The 17,976-nt window shown below is 34.9% G+C and overlaps 1 protein-coding gene across 5 annotated transcripts in view; it reads left to right on the top strand.

Annotated features, from left to right (window-relative positions):
* Window positions 1-17,976, top strand: part of Ptprz1 (protein tyrosine phosphatase receptor type Z1) — a 172,336-nt gene that overhangs the window by 109,380 nt on the left and 44,980 nt on the right. For 3 of the 5 annotated variants that reach the window (XM_074064354.1, XM_074064350.1, XM_074064357.1), the window contains 2 exons: window positions 6,446-6,492; window positions 10,731-14,310. In XM_074064354.1, the coding sequence (XP_073920455.1) occupies window positions 6,446-6,492; window positions 10,731-14,310 (3,627 nt within the window). The remainder of the gene's footprint in view (window positions 1-6,445; window positions 6,493-10,730; window positions 14,311-17,976) is intronic. The other 2 variants (XM_074064369.1, XM_074064361.1) reach the window with 1 other exon arrangement.

Raw genomic sequence — 17,976 nt, 5'->3', positions numbered from 1 at the left:
TGGGATGTTTCTCATTCAGTAAATTAGATGCAATCAGTTAACTTATTCTCAACATTTCTTCATTTGTAAAATATGAACAACAAAGCCTGTTTATAATGTCTGTAATGGTCATCGAATGCAAATTTCTATATGAATATTGAGACTTATTTTAGATAATTAAGAATTGGTTTCATTTGTGTTTATTTCCTTTTTCAGCCCCCAGAGCATTTTGTAGTAAGTATAGGCATGATCCTAAGATCACGTGAGGTACTTTGAAATATCTGTGCAAAGCATCCTAACGGTTTGCCTCAGACATTTTTATCTGCTTTTTATGATCTGGTCAGGAGATGCTTTTCTCTTCATTGATTTGCCAGTACTATTTCACATAAACGAACAAAAGTTGTTTCTAATTGTGTTTATTTGCATGTATCTTTTCTAAATATTATGTGAAAGTCTTTTGATCTCAAAGCATATGCAATAAATGAATCAAGTGCTAAACATTATAATTTGACAATTAAAAATTTTTTGTAGTTTTCCTTTTGTTAGATAGCAGGGTTTTTGTTGTTGCTTTGGTTTGATTTTTTATTTGTTTCTTTGTATTTTAGAGTTTTGTTTTTTGGTTTTGGCAGTGTTTTCTTGGTTTTTGTTCTTTGTTTTTTTGAGACATTCTCACTAGACTGCCCTTGAACTTACCATTCTCCTTCCTCTACCTCCTGAGTAGTGGAATTACTGTCATGTGCTGCCATACCTGGCTAGTACGAACAGTTTTCAAGTGATAAAATGAAAGTGTATGTATGTATGCATATACATCATAATATGTGTATTCATATACATGCAAATGTGTATATATAAATGAAAATATTCTTTACTCACCCTATTGTGATGCTAATCATTAAAATGTTTGCAAGTTTTAATGTAAATGAATAGTTACAAATTATATTAATTTTAGCACATTTCAGTTTTATGTACAGAAGGAAAACTGAAGTGCATTGCCGTGCCTTTGCTGTCTAAATGCTACAGCAAAGACTTTAATCCAACATGAATTTAAACAAAGTACATGTTAAGTGATCTCACTGCCATAGTTGTTCTAATTAGTTGACTCTTCAAGTACAATATATATGAGACCATTGAATATTATAATGTGTATCTTTCCAAGCCACAGACTACAAAATTTGCTAAGATATTCCTGCTGATATGGATGCTAATGATACTCTCATGATAGCAATATTGTTATTTAATATTATGACCTATCCTGTGACCTGGATATAACCATCTTCCTTATTCTTTTACTTAGCATTGTTTTTCAAAATCAGGTTATTTTTAAGGAAGGTGAGCTCTAAATCTTATTGAAAGTAACTGACTGTGGTTGTAAAATGTACCATGTCATCCTACTCCATGACAATGGCAATTTCCCCAAAGTTCCCCATTTTGATCCATCAAGAAAAGGACATCAGCAGCAGTATAACATTAACCACGGTAGCCAACACCGCATGTGAACAGATTAAACTATGGCATATAGAAAGTCTCCTCTTGCATGTACATTTGTGAATGTGAGTCACATTGAACATACTCTCTTAAATCTGTTATCTTGGATTAATTATGTTGCTCTAATTTCTGTACATACAACAATTTCCCAGCAATTTACAAAAGATAATTATTTAACCCACTTACTTTATTCTTTCTTACCCTAGTCATTGTGCCAAAATTTTCAACTTTCTAAATATTTTTGCTCTTCTTTTATTTTTAAGAAGCTTATTGCATATAAAAATCAGATCAAACGGCAATTTTCTCCAGAGTTGTGTCTGACTGACTTGCTTAGACTGAGTCTATATTGGCACAAAGTGTAACATTCTTAAATTAACTGTAGTATCTTGTCATTTATACAAAATAATAAATATTTTAATTTAATTTCTATTTATTCAAAGGATCGGGACGCTGTTGAACATTGTTATAGTGAGCTGCTAGTTTGGACACACCATTTACTCTCCATGGATGGCTTAGTCACTTAAAGTGCTCCTTTCAGTAATGGTGCTTTAGTAAAAGATGGTGTTTAACTTGATATTTTGAACCGATGTGCCTCTTAAAAGTCCAGGCTTACAAATTTAGAAAGACTATCCCCTGAGTGTTCCTATTAAAAATTCCTTCATCAAAGTACAGGATTTTCTTATTCTTATTGTAATGAAAATATTAGTTCTCTTAGAATTTATTCTTTCTAATTTTAAGGGCCACAATGGCATTTCAGTCCATATATTTAAATTTTGACTTATCTTAAATATTGTTTCTCTGGTAAACATATCACAGTAAAAGTCTAGACAGCATGCTACCTTGCAGTTTGGTAAAATAGATTTGGTGCCTACAAGATTAGTGAACTTCACTATTTATGTGCAGCTAATATGGAAACTTACTAGCTTGTTGCTTATTTTACAGTTGTTGTTTGTAACATTTCATCCTGCCCATCATGCTGCTTCATTACCTGGGTAACATTACAATGTGTCCTACTGAATTAGTCTGTCACTATTTAGGATAAGCTGTTTTCTAAGTACTGTATTGTTTAACAAAATTGCTTTTCTTAAAATGAAATGGGAGGTAATTTGTAACTGCCCTCATTCTTTAATAGATTTTAATTATTCTATTAAATATCTGAGGAAAACTTAGTCTTCCAAATTGTGGATTTAACTTGTTAATTTGCTTAAATTGTGCATTTAAATAGATAATTTGGCCATTTTATTATTTATGTATCTTAATTTTTTTACTGTGTCCAACACTACCTTCATAAATTAATGGCCATTAAGGATTATTTCAAGATGCTATTTTTAAGCGAATGTATTCATATTCAGAAACTAATTAAAATTTTTCAAGGAAAACTTTTTTATCTTTTTTGAGCTAATGTCTCACTATGTAGCCTAGACTGGCTTCAAATTTACTATATTGCCCAGGCTAGCTTTGAACTTTCAATCCTGCCTAATCCTGCCTAGTGCTGGTATTACAGGTATGTACCACCATGTTGGGTTTTTAATGTTGGAAAGAAAGAAGAAATGCATATTCTTTTAAAAGACATTTTATAAAATTATATTTACAAATGAGTCATTCATGAATGTATTTATACCACAATAACTAAGATAGTTGTGCTCATTTCCCTTTTGTACTGCAGCTTATACAGTTATAGGGGACATTATTAGTATTTAAGATTATGCTTTCAGGCTTTGATAGCAATATGTGTTAAACTTAAATTCCTGGTGAATTAGATCAACACATTTTTTCCTATCACTGTGTGCTTTTCAGTTGTATACAGTTGTCTTATTAAATCACTATACATCTGTCCATATTCTGCATGTACCATCCTGTGCTGTTATGTTATTATATAATGATATTTAAAATCATAGTTTAAAGCAATTACAATCTAAATTGCTTTTACTTTTTGTGCTGTGAAACTTGGCTTACCTTCAAACGATTAAATAAGCTTTGCTTGTCAACCTACATCAGTGTTGCTTTTTTGTGTTATGGAATATTAATGTTTTACTAATGTACTCCTTTTTAAAACATTGTAGCATTACATGTGCTCAAAAACAAACTCTGAATAAGTCACCTACTTTTGTTTAGTTATTAAATAAAGGTGAGTTTTAAGTGTTCACTAAAAGAAAAAACAACAGATACTGATAGTTCTCACTATCAGATAGACTTTGTTTTAACCTTTATACAGTCCATTTTGCAGAAATGCAAGTGTAAACCAGTATAATTTTCAACTCCTTAATAGATCAGTTAGTGCCAGAGTCAACCACTAGTTACTAAAATATCAGCTGTTATTTATGAAGAAACCACCAGCCCAGGGGAACCTGCTATCAAACTTGTTCCCATTCAGCATAACTAGACCTTGGATGCTAGAGTCTTTAACTCTCTGACCCAGAACTACGGTTCCTGAATCTTCAGGAAGATATAAACAATCCTCCAAAATTATTTTATTTATGGAATTGTTCCTAGGAGCCCCCAGAATTTCAATCGATTCAAGTAATCTGAGTCTAGTCAGAAACCAGAATGAAGATCCCTCAAAGGGGATACTAGTAAGCTACCCTTACTAGTGCAAAGGTGCCTGCTCTTGGAGTAATCACCCATGAGAGTGTCATGGAATCAACCGGGTCTCCAGGGGCTGCTTGGGCCCACAGTCACCCCAGAGCCTAAGAAGTTCCACAGAGAACTTCTTATTCTTAGTGCAGTAACAGCCAATGCAAGTATAGAAGAAGTCACTGGTATTCTTTAGGGAATCTATTTCCTACATTTTCCTTTATGAGAAGCATAATCCATAAAGCTAACTTGTGCTCTAGTAAAAGGGTAAAAATACAGAAAATGAAATGCAAACCACGATATTGAAAGGAAAGGAAATCAGCCCTCATCTCACCCTGACCCTTTCACTTAAATAAGAAAATTATCTTTGTCCATTGTGTATTCAGGGGAAGCTGGACCGTGTTTTCAAATTTTAAAACATCTGATGCATGCTAAAACAAATGAGATTCTTTTTCTGCAACCTCTTAACAGAGAAAAACTTGAAGTATAACATATGTATCACTAACAAGTATTCATGTAATTTGCCCTTAATTAATATTAAAATATTTTTAAAGTACATTAAAATGAGTGGTTCCATATTAGGATCTTTTCAGTAAAGGTAGGCAACATCTCCTGTACTGAATTTGAAGGGTTTTATGCATGAACATCTTGTAACTTTAAAAAAATCGTATTGAAGGTTATTCCTATGACAGTGCAGTTGCAACTCATTGTTTAGTTCACATATGTTGATTTTCTTAAAGGTTATAAAGACTCTGATGTTTGATCCTTCTCTTTTGTGTGTTTTTGGAGGTGCTAGGGTTTATACACAGGATTTTACACTGCACTGGGCAGGCACGTGCTCTGCCACTTGAGCCATGCTCCAGCCTCAAAGACAATTTCAGGGAAGTGAAATTTGAGACAATTAAAATCACTTTAATTTGGAAACATTTAAGAATTTTAAATCATGAAAAACAGAGGTGGGAAAAGGATTATTATCTAAGGACAAAAATAGAAAAAGGATAGCACTAATGAACCAAATAAAAGTTTTTAAACCCTTCCACTAGGAAAAAAAATAAGAATTATAACTTAAGACTGAATGTTTCTAGTGAGTATTTTCATTTTTATAGCACAGAAAATGTTCAGGTTAGTGACTTTGAGATACTAAGTTGTCAAGAACATTAACTTTATCCAAATCATCTTAGAAACTGGGTGCACTTACAGATTTTGCTTGAATTATCTTAGAAATGGAATCCATGCGTAGAACTATATTTTTGCTTTTATATGCATTAATACCTAGAAATTTTCTGGTAAAAACACACTCAAGAAAGTCTGTATTGGAAAACATGCCTGCATGATAAATATTTAATATCAGCTCAGTTGTGCCTTGAAATATTTGTGGAATATGCATATCCTTTGAGGACATGTAAAGACTTAGAACATAGAACATAAGCAGCACTGGGATGGGACGGAGCAGAAACTTTGGAGATGGAGTGAGACTCAATAAAAGCATACATACAAGAACATTGCTGTGATAATGCACAAGCCATCACACTGTCTCTGTCTGCCATCTTCCTGATGACATGGCTAACTCAGATGTCAACTGAGAGATACTATCTGGTTCTCAGTAATTTGTCCGTGTGGCTTGGTTCCTTACTGAAGTGTAAGAACCAGCTCTTCGTTTTTCGTTACATTCACTGACAGGTCTTGTGTTAGTACTGAGATATCCATGTACTAGAAATATGTTGTGGTTGACTGGGAAAAACAGACTTGAATGAGTCTGGCTATTGAATTCTTTGCATAGATGGCATGGCTGAGTTTCCTTGGGGAGAATGCACAAGAAACTTTCTGTTCAGTGCTTCCTGCTATCAACCTGGGTTAGAAGTTGCTGAAAATCATTCTCCATTTTACCTGGTGCAGAACCCTGCATACAAATAAGTATGGACCTAAATCTGAAGAATAAAAAGAATTATGACCTCCAGTGAGAAGAACTTAAGGAAGAAGTACCTAAATAAGAAAATTAATCCTACTAGTTCTCTACAAAATCTCTGACACTCCCCCAACAGGGCTCTTGTCAATAGTGCCAAGGATGAAAGTAACTGCACTGATTTAAAAATATTTGAGTTCCTTTTCACTCATATCATTCTCACTCCTCCTTTTCCTTCTTAGCTTCAGTAATATGGGCGAGAGTGGAGAAGAAAATTGGAATGGAAGACAGAGATCAATGTTTTAAATGCCATTACCTATAAGTTTATGTGGTGTTCAGTTGTGTTGAAAACTAAAATTTGAAATTTTATTTTGAAAGATTTTATATTTTCAAGGCTAACATAGTTTTCATTTTTTAAAAAAATCCCCTCTTTTATCCAAAGGTAAACACACAAGGCAAAATAGTTGAATAAAAATTGTAATAATTTTGTTTTTAATTTTGTAGAACTTGACCTTTTCCCTGAATTAATTGGAACTGAAGAAATAACCAAGGTATCAGTGCCATTTTTATATTCAAATGTTTCAGAATTTAAGTCTATTTTGGATTGCCACTTAGATTTTAGTTGTTATTACTTTAGTAAAAGTTAATGTTGAATTATTCATTGTTGGATTTTTTGCTCAGATTTTTAGTCATGTATCTGGTTACATGATCCATATGTGTCTCAAATGATCAACAAAACCACATCAAGAAAAAGAAAAAGAAATTATTTTGTGCTTTTTTGTCAATTTAAATCATTGGTCAGTTATAACTGAAGCACTCCCTTGTTCTAATAATTGGTTCCATTTAGAAAATCATATTCTGTTTGAGTTCCATCTTATATGAACTGCAATACACAATTATTTTGCATTATTACTCCAATTATAACATTTCATGTTTATTTATTTTTCCTTTCAAGTGGCATTAACACAAAAGCATCCTTTAACATAGCTTATGAGAGTTATTTGAAGTTTTCCAATGTTAATTACTAGAAAATTTCTATATAAAACTATAATATTGTATTTAGTATAACTTTTAGCTATATGAGTATATGTGACTTGGTTAGCCTTTATTTTTGTCATATTACTCTAGCTAGAAATACCAAAGGACATGTGTCATGGCACTTGAAGTCTCACTAATTACATGCATTACAAACACAAGTAGATGTCCTCCTTAGGAAAGAAAGTGAACATGTCTGAGTATTGCTACTCTTTAGTCTGACATGTTATAGTTTAAAAAAAGGCTACTGATCAGGAGGCAAGAAAATAATTCAGTGAATCACTTCTGTTCTGGTCCCAACAAGAGGCAACAAGCAGAGTTATTAAAGTTAACTTTAAAAAGCTATTCACAGATGTGTGGGAAGGGTCAGTGGGAGTCAACCAGAAATAACTTTATACACTTGGGGCTAATCATACTTAGGGTGCCCTGCTATATCCAGGCCTGAAAAACAAACAGAAGGTGTAGTAGGAGTCCACAAGACACTGTGACCTTTGTAGTGGGACAGGGCCATCCTGTGGTGACCAGGCAGGTGAGTAACTTGGGAATATCCTCACTCACCTCCCACCCACTTCCCAGCAAAGAAGAACAGAAACATCGGATAAGAGAATATGGGGAGGCAAAGGAAGAAAATGCACCACACTGAGAAAGCACAGTTTAAAAGTCATCATTGCTTTTTTGTGGGAGGAAGATTGTGACCTGGAAGAGAAACAGCAAGAGAGGGGAAGTCATTTATAGCCATGGCATTTATGAGACTTTGCCATGGCACAAATGCAGTTCACAAGCAGGATGCATTTGGTACCACAGAGAGAAAAGGATTGAAAACGATGGGTACAGGAACAGTGGCTATCAAACTCGACTTGAGAAATCACTCCATTCTACCGCATTGAAACTAGGTACTGTAATAAGGCTCATATGTGTTTTCCTGGAGTATGATTCTGGGCTGGGTGAGAGCCCTGATGATCCATCACCATTCACTTCTGCTGCTTCATGCAGGTGTGAATGGCAGAAGCTGGCAATGTGTGGATTGGATCCCTGATGATTTTTAAGCCCTGAAGATGCAAGTGAGGGATTCAGGGGTATTCCTTAGATGCTTTCCAAATAGAAATGTATAACTTTGAAAGCTAAGTATTCAGCATGATTGGAGCTTGCACTAAAGTTTTTTCAAATGGAAGTTGAGAAGGATAACAAAGATCACAGTGGTCTTAAGAGAGATTCAAAACTCTGCAGAAACTTATAAGAAAGAGTGTCCTTTAAAATATTTGTGGTCAGACGTTTATAAAGTAATCATTAAGCATGAATGACTTATTATTTTTGACTCTTTTTGCTGGTGGGTGTTGGTACTGGGGTTTGAACTCAGTGCTTCATGCTTGTTAGGCAGGTGCTCTACCACTTGAGCTATACCCCCAGCCCCGCCCCCCCCCCTTTTTTTTTTTTTTGCTTTAGTAAGTTTTTTCAGGTAGGCTTTTCTTTTCATTTGGGGCTGGCCTCAGACCATGATTCTCCTACCTGTGTCCCTGCATAGCTGGAACTAGAGGCATGAATTACCATGCCTGGCTCAATTTCACTAAATTTTGCCCTGACTATCCTTGAACTGTGATCCTCCTGATCTATACCTCCCGAGTAGCTGGGATTATAGGTGTGAGCCCCTGCATTCAGTCCATAAATGGTATGTTCCTGAAATGTTGACACAAGGTAGCATGACCTCTTATAGATTAACAAGACTTAGTGAAGGGTCATCATCTTCATTAGATTCCAAGAAGCATCTGACTGAACATTACAAAGCTTTAAATCTGCTAGAAAAGAAGACAATTGAAAGATATGTATGTGACACATATGTGTGTTATGTAGATAGTTTTCCCAAAAAATTTGTAGCAGAAAAAAGAGACAAATAGCATTATAACTTAGTAAAATTTTATGGAAGTCTATATAGCTTATGGTGGGATATGAAAAAGTGTGTTCATGTGGGAATACTAGCAAACAGGAAGAAAAGTAATATTATCATGGGGCCCTAGACTACTATATCATGTAGGGAAAGTAGGTGATATTTCTTTTGCATTTTACTTGAAAGGTGGAAACGAAGAATTAGAGTTTTCTTTTACATTCCTTTTAATAGGAGAGAACAGAACTCATTTAGATGATGAGAAAATTCTTTAAGAATTTGTACAGTCACAAAATAGATGGAAATACACAGTTGTGTCTTATTTCTAAGATGATAGGGAGACAGATTTTAAAGACAGATGTATGAAGTAGCCTTAGAAAGGAGGGGAAAGACGACTCCATCATTACAACATGGCAGGAAGAGCGGGAGTGACTTGGTTGGCCCATGTTTTCAATATTAGGAAGAGGTATGATTTGGCTTCCATTTTCAAGTTCTCACTAATTTGTATCTGGTTTTTTTCTTCTAAGAGAGTATGGCCTTAAAAAGCCGAATAGATGATCTACAAGATGCCCATTCTAGCAAACTATTGAGAGAAAAGATACTGACAAAATCACATCCCTCATGAACTAAAAAATCTTGTAACCTTTGGCAAATTAGTTTTCTAAAAATATGATTAGCTATGTTATAATGCTCGCAACCTTACAGAGAGAGAGAGAGAGAGAGAGAGAGAGACTTCATTGACTTTGAGCCAGAACCCTTCAGAGTCAGTATACTAAGTATACACGGGAGACTTGGCCTCCTAAATAGTGATTCTAAGGGAAATAAAAAGTCAAATAACTTGTAGAATCATATTTTGACAAGTTGCTTTTAAAATGTTTACTTACATCTTAAGTGGAAAGTATAAAAACAAAAAAGTAAACATCTCTTTCAGTTCTGAATTTCACCTTTAATGATGACTTAAAAATTATGACTTATTCTGAATATATACAATTAAATATTCTGAATGTCCAAGTACTTTAGTCTTTGAAATAGATTCATGACTATTCTATATTACAAGAAAGCTAATTGCTTTTTAGCTTGCTGCCTGATGAACTGAACAAAGAAATAAAAAACAAGAAAAGAAAATAAGTACCATGTTAAATAACACTTTCAGTCCATAAATGCAACTACAAAGTGTCTTCCTTTCCAAGCCTTCATGTATGTTAACTTAGTTGCCTCATTTCACAGCATTAAAATAAAGATAACCATATAAAAGGTGTTTTCATTAAGTGTAGATACTTTCCCTAGAGGATGAACAGTAAACGTTATACAATAGAGGCATTGTGAATAGAATAAGAATAGAACAGAATAAAACGGAATGGTCTAGAATTGGGGGAGGTGACCCAAACAATGTATACACGTAAGTAAATGTAAAAATGATAAAATAAAAATAAAAATCCTTTTCAACTCAAAAAAATAGAATAGAATAGAATAATGGTATTTTATGAGAATAAAAATTCTCAAGAGCCCAAAAGTGAAGATTAGTAATATAATGCAGTATGAAATATTGTTAATATTTCTTTTTTTTCTTTTTTTTAAGACAAATATTCTTTTATTTCTGTTAAACTGAATATACAATTATTGTTCCCTAGGCAACCAACTTTTGTTCATAACTACAATTTCACGTTAACAAAACAGACAGTGAAAAGACAACTTTGATTGTGAAGATCTAATTACAATAATAAATAAAATAATTTATACAAGTTTTTTTTTTTTATTTTTGACTTTTCTATAGGGATCATATTCATTAAAGCCCTAGACGCTGGTTTTGGCTTACCCCTTAGGAATGTCTTCTTATTGCCTTATTTTCCATTAAATCTTGTTTGCTTTTTAAAGGAGGAAGAAGAAATAAAAGACATTGGAGAAGAGACAGTTATGAATCCTGGTAGAGACACTGCCACAAACCAAATAAGGAGAAAGGAACTCCAGATTTCTACCACAACTCTCTATAATCACATAGGGACTAAATTCAACGAGGCCAAAACTAACCGATCTCCAACAAGTGGAAGTGAATTTTCTGGAAGGGACTATGTTCCCAACATATCTTTACATTCTACTTCTCAACCAGTCATCGAACTCGACACAGAAAAAGAAATTTCCTTGCCTTCCCAGACTGCAACTGAATTGCCACTGCAGCCTGTGGAGGGCACTTCAGTCTCTTTAAATGATGACTCTAAAACTATCCTTAGATTTCCACAGATGAACTTGTCTGCAACTGCAGAATCTTTAAACACAGTTTCTATAACAGAGTATCAAGAGTTGTCTACTGACATCAGTGAGGAAGAGAGCTTATTGACTGATTTCAAGCTGGATACTGGAGCTGATGATTCTTCAGGCTCCAGTCTTGCAACTTCTATCCCATTCTTTTCTGAGAACATATCACACAGTTATATATTTTCTTCAGAAACACCAGAGACCATCACATATGATGTATTTAAAACAGAGTCTACAAGAAATGCTTCAGAAGATTCAACTTCATCAGGTTCCGAAGACTCACCAAAGGATCCTTCTATTGATGAAAGTGTGTGGTTGCATAGCTCCACAGATGTGACAACACAGCCTGACATTGGATCGGGGCGAGAGACCTTTCTCCAGACTAATGACACTGAGATACCTGTTGATGAATCTAAGGAGACAACTGAGTCCTTTTTACCAGGCCCCATAGTGTCACGGGGTCCCCCAGCTACAGATGTGGAAATGCCACGTTATTCTCCCTTTGCCTACCTCCCGACTGAGGTAACACCTCATGCTTTTACTCCATCCTCTGACCAACATGATTTCGTCCCCACCATCAACATGGTACACTCGCAGACAACTCAGCCAGTATACAATGGTGAGACACTTCTCCAACCTTCCTACAGTAGTGAAGTCTTTCCTCTAGTCACCCCTTTGTTGCTTGACAATCAGATCCTCAACACTACCCCTGCTGCTTCAAGTAGTGATTCGGCCTTGCATGCTACGCCTGTATTTCCCAGTGTCGATGTGTCATTTGAATCCATCCTGTCTTCCTATGATGGTGCACCTTTGCTTCCATTTTCCTCTGCTTCCTTCAGTAGTGAATTGTTTCGCCATCTGCATACAATTTCTCAGATCCTTCCACAAGTTACTTCAGCTGCTGAGAGTGATAAGGTATCCTTGCATGCTTCTCTGCCAGTGGCTGGGGGTGATTTGCTATTAGAGCCCAGCCTTGCACAATACTCTGATGTGCTGTCACATCAGACCACTACCCATGCTGCTTCGGAGACGTTGGAGTTTGGTAATGAATCTGGTGTCCTTTATAACACGCTTATGCTTTCTCAAGTCGAACCATCCAGCAGTGATGTCATGATGCATGCACATTCTTCAGGGCCTGAACCTTCTTATGCCTTGTCTAGTAATGAGGGCTCCCAACACGTCTTCACTGTTTCTTACAGTTCTGCAATACCTGTGCATGATTCTGTTCATGTATCTGATCAGGGTTCCTTATTTAGCAGCCCTAGCCATGTATCAAAGCCTAAGTCTTCATTAATAACCCCAACTGCCTCATTACTGCAGCCTACTCAGGCCCTCTCTGGTGATGGGGAGTGGTCTGGAGACTCCTCTGATAGTGAGTTTCTTTTACCTGACACAGATGGGCTGACAGCCCTTAACATTTCTTCACCTGTTTCTGTAGCGGAATTTACATATACAACATCTGTGTTTGGTGATGAAAATAAGCCACTTACTAAAAGTGAAATAATATATGGAAATGAGACTGAACTGCAAATTTCTTCTTTGAGGGAGATGACTAACCATTCTGAAAGCACAGTCATGCCCAGCATGTATGAGAATGTAAATAAGGTGAATGTGTCTTTACAAGAACCTTCTGTTTCCATATCTAGCATAAAGGGCATGCTTCCAGGGTCTCTTGCTTATCCCACCACTAAGGTTTTTGATCATGAGATTAGTCAAGTTCCAGAAAATAACCTCCCAGTTCAACCTACACACACTGTGTCTCAAACACTTGGTGACACTTCGCTTAAACCTGTGCTTAGTGCAAGCTCAGAGCCTGCATCCTCTGACCCTGCTTTTAGTGAAGTGTTATCTCCTTCAACCCAGCTCTTGTTCTATGAAGCCTCATCTCCTTTTAATACTGAAGTATTGCTGCAACCTTCCTTTCAGGCTTCTGATGTTGACAGCTTGCTTAAAACTGCTCTTCCAGCTGTGCCTAGTGATCCAATATTGGTTGAAACCCCCAAGGTTAATCAAATTAGTTCTGCAATACTGCAACTCATGACATCATATTCTGCTTCAAGTGAAAACATGCTGCACTCTACATCTGTACCGGTTTTTGATGTATCGCCTTCTCCTAATATGCACTCTGCTTCACTTCAAGGTTTATCAGTTTCTTACACAAGTGAGAAATATTTTGAACCAGTTTTGATTAAAAGCAAAAGTTCCCAGCAAGTGGTACCTTCTTTATATAGTAATGATGAGTTGTTCCAAACTGCCAATTTGGAGATGAACCAGGCCTTTCCCCCAAAAGGAAGGCATGCGTTTGCTACTCCCGAGTTATCGATTGATGAACCACCAAGTACACTTATGAATAAGCATATATATTCTCGTGAAGTTTTCACCTCCACCAAAAGTTCTATTACTGATGAGGTATTTTCTGGTATTCCAACAGTTGTTACTGATATGCTTGTATCCACTGATCAATCTCTCCCTTTAGGAAATGGGTACATTTCTATTCCAGCTGTTTCCCCCAATAGAGATGGCTCTGTGACTGCAACCAGGCTGCTGCTTCCTTCTAAAGCTACTTCTAAGCTGACTCACAGTGCCAGATCTGATGCGGATTTAGTGGGTGGAGGTGAAGATGGTGATGATTATGGTGATGATGATTATGATGACAGAGATAGTGATGGTTTGTCCATGAATAAGTGTATGTCATGCTCATCCTATAAAGAATCACAAGAAAAGGTAACAAATGACTCACAGACCCAGGAAAACAGTCTTGTGGATCAGGATAACTCAATATATTCACTATCTGGGAATTTGGAAGAAGAAAATAAAGTCACAGGTGTAACCCCAGACAGTCAAACTAGAGTGGACAGTAGTACTGATAAATTACCACCAACCAATATTCTGAGCCAGAAGCACAGTGATGGCAAAGAGGACAGTGACATTCAGACTGGCAGTGCCCTACATCCTCTCAGCCCAGAATCTAAAGCATGGGCTATTCTGACAAGTGATGAAGAAAGTGGATCAGGGCAAGGTACCTCAGATAGCCTTAATGATAATGAGACTTCCACAGATTTCAGTTTCCCAGATGCTAATGAAAGAGATGCTGATGGGGTCTTGGAAGCAGGTGACTCAGAAATTACTTCTGGATCTCCACGGTCCTCAACACCATCTGTGACTAGTGGGCACTCAGAAGTGTTCAACAGTTCAGAGGCAGGTTAGTTATAATCAAAAGAATAGAATGAGATACGGTGATTTTCTTGCTATAAAAGTAAAATAGAAGAATCACTAAAAGATAGACATTTGGTGAAAGAGCAGATATCATTTTTTCTTAATCAAAATACTCAACAAATCAATTTACAGCTTATGATTTTATTCATTGTTTTGAATAAATGTTCAACATGCTTTGAGCCTTAATTTAATTCTCTTCAAAACACATAAAGCACTTTTTTATGTGTGGTCAATAGTTTTTATTCTATAGGATACATAATGAGAAATTATGTGGGCACAATACATTTTTACTATCTTTTAAAATAAGATCAGAGTGTACTGTGAAATTTTAATTTTCATACTTGTGTTCTAAAAAGTTGCAAACTAACTCTATGGGATTATAGGATCTGATATAAGTCCCTCTTTCTAGTGCACCCAAGGAAAGGAATTAGACATTTCACACATCCACATCAACTTACACAGCTTAAAGAAAGTTATATTGCTAAGTTTTGAGAGCTAATGGGTAGTTTTAAAACAAAGGTTTTAAATTAAAAATTACCTTTCTTTGAGTCTCTTAATGTTGCCTAAAGGGGGCAGTGTGAACCAATAAAACACCTTTTATTTTGCGCTTGCTGTTTGTTATACGCCTTTCTAAGTTAAATAATAGTCATTAATATGCATAGTATGTATAGGTATTGTATGACAAGATGTAAAACACTAGAAAATATTCTGTAGAAATGAATTTCATTTGTTAATGTATCTTATGCAAAGTGGTTTGTTGGCCAGATGTTTGTTAGAGCAGATTACTTACAGCATATATAATACAGACTCATGCTTTAAATACCAATGGAAAGAAAAGGAAAGTTCAATTCTATTAAGCATATGAAATACTAGACAGTTGCATTGAGTCAATGATAAGAATTTTATAATTTGCTTTTATTACATAATAAGGTATTTTTAAATTAACAATGAAAATATTTAAATCTTAACAAGGCAAAAGATAGGCTAATATAATATCTTGTACTCTTATTGCACAAAAATGAATAGTTATGACTCAGAATATAGACCAATCTCATTAGGATATTTTTCTTCTTTGTTATTTTCATGCTTGGAATTAGTTGTATATTTTTCCTTCAATGCAACAGCAATTAAAAGTTGATGCATTTTGATAGAGAAGTTTTCTTCTGTATTCTGACTTGATATTTAACATTGCATTTTGGGTTAAACACTTAAACTCTGATATGTGAGAATGAATAATGAGTCCAGAGGTCACTATACTCATCAGTGCTGTCATATATATGAATTGTTATTTGCCCTCAGTTATAGTACTGCTTTTTGAATTGTTATTAGATTTATCTTAAAGAGAAATATCAGAAATCCATCCATTTTTCTTTCTTACTGGGTAGTGTATTGATATGTTCTTAATAAATTATGCCATCATAGAAAGACTATATAGGTGTATAATATGTATATTAATATATAGTGATATATCAAAATGCTAAACTTAGAATTGTTGGCTAAAATAAGTTTCTCTTTAAGGCACTGATTAGATTGATTTAAGAGGTATATTCCCACACTAATGAGGAGAAGCAATAAGAATACAATAACCAGTATCATGAAATAACATAATTAATGAAGAAAATAATATCAAACAAAATTAGGGGGGAAATTAAACTGTATCTGTAAAAATCATATGTAGTCTGTCTTACCGAATTATTGAATATGTCCCTTAGTCTGCAACCTAAAGTTTATGTGTATTTCTAAGATGTAGAACAATTTATAAGATATGTTCCTCAAATTAATAAAAAATAGTGCAAATGTTAGTACCTGCACTTTATAAATGAGTAAACACAAACTGGAAGATTCTAGATTACTTGATCCAGGTTGCATAAAGAATAAATATAAAACTAAGCTGGAAATGTTTAATATTTGTGTCCATCTCTTAGAAACTGCTTCAAATGATTGAGGATAACAAAATATATGTAATGCTTAAATTTTAATATCAGAATGATACTGCTTTATTCTAAAAAAATTTTTGAAGTATTAATCTTATTTATTTCTTAATAACCTGTTAGTGATTATTGTCATTTAAATAACTCATATATACTTTGAGCCTTCTCAAAGCACATAGTTTAGTCTCAACTAACTGAAAATAAAATCAAGACAACTATTACCCTTATTATAGTTTACAAAACAACCATCCAATTGTCCATACTTTCATGTGGTATGCCATCTTGTATAAAATAGTTCAGTTTCATAATATATAAGTACCATCGAATTGCGGTTTTAAGTCCTCAATTAAAGAGTTCAAGATTAGATCTCCCAGAGAACTTACAAGAAAAATCTAATAGAAGACCATACATGTGTGCATGAATGTAAGTGTGATGTGTATTTGGTGCATATTACATACGTTGTGTTGTATATCTTCCACATATATCACATATATGAGCAGATTATCTCATGTATATATGTGCATTTACATTTATACAAATGAGATGTATATTTAGCAAATATAACCCATATACATATTGCTATGAACCTTTTTGTTCATTGAAAACCTGTGTGATTACATAAGCTCACTTTGTAGACATTAATCTACATCATTGACTCTCAAACTTGAACATGGATCAGATTCTGAATATTTGGTGTGATTTGGGAGGGACCAAAACTTGCATTCCTAGCAAGTTACAGGTGGTGCTGATGCCACTGTTCTGGGGAATCACAGTTTAAGAATGACTGGTCTAGACAACAGTATTAACCACCATTTGTAATTGCTAAGTACCAAGGACTTTGCTAAGTGGATTATGTCATTTATTAATCACAAGCTTACTTTCCATTTAGGTAACAGTTGTTGCAATAGGAAAAATGTGAAGACAGTCACAGATAAAACAAGATGCTTTCACCATCAAATTATTTAGGTGTCTAGATGAGTCTCCACACAATATATAATGGTCAGAGCATATAGATGACCTAACAAAATTGAGGCTTTGCTTTTTCTCACAAGAATATTAATTATAGCACAAGTGTCAGTTGACTTATAATCTTTTCACCTTTTATATAGTTTTGTGATTTTTTTAATTGCATCCTCGAATTCTGCCTTTTTCTAGCATATGCATTAATAACTATAAGAACAAACATCTTGAGAAATATGAGTATCATTTATATTTTTTGATACATTTCCTGTGTGAGTGAGTTAAATGTTTGGCCTTTTCTGCCCTCATCCCTAGTTACAGAAGGAATCTTTTATGTTAAATCTTAAATTCTCTACAGCTAGATGTATTTTAATGCTATACACATGCACTTATGTCAGTCTCAATTTTCTCATTCACAAATATTTGAAATTCTGTCTTGTGTCACTAATAGACACTTGATATAGACATCAAATATGCCAAGTGCAGGAAGTATGCAGACTTTGATGGGAAACTTAAGTGTATGTCTCTCAGAACTTGCACAGGTAGACATGATAAGGGCTCTTACCTTACAGTGATGTCAGCATGGCATGTTAGAACAGTTCTCATGTACCTTCATCTTGACCTCCTACTGAGCACCCCTCAAAGCAGAGGGGAAAGGCTATTACTGGCCATCAACACTCACAATTCTGGAACTTGTTTTAACAACTCAGAAAAATATCTGAGTGATTTTTCAGAACAATAGTACAATAATGTGCTGACTG

Source organism: Castor canadensis, chromosome 2, assembly GCF_047511655.1.
Source record: "Castor canadensis chromosome 2, mCasCan1.hap1v2, whole genome shotgun sequence".
NCBI classification, from domain to species: domain Eukaryota; kingdom Metazoa; phylum Chordata; class Mammalia; order Rodentia; family Castoridae; genus Castor; species Castor canadensis.
Note: the sequence above shows the minus strand (reverse complement) of the source record. Positions and strands in the feature narration are given on the sequence as shown.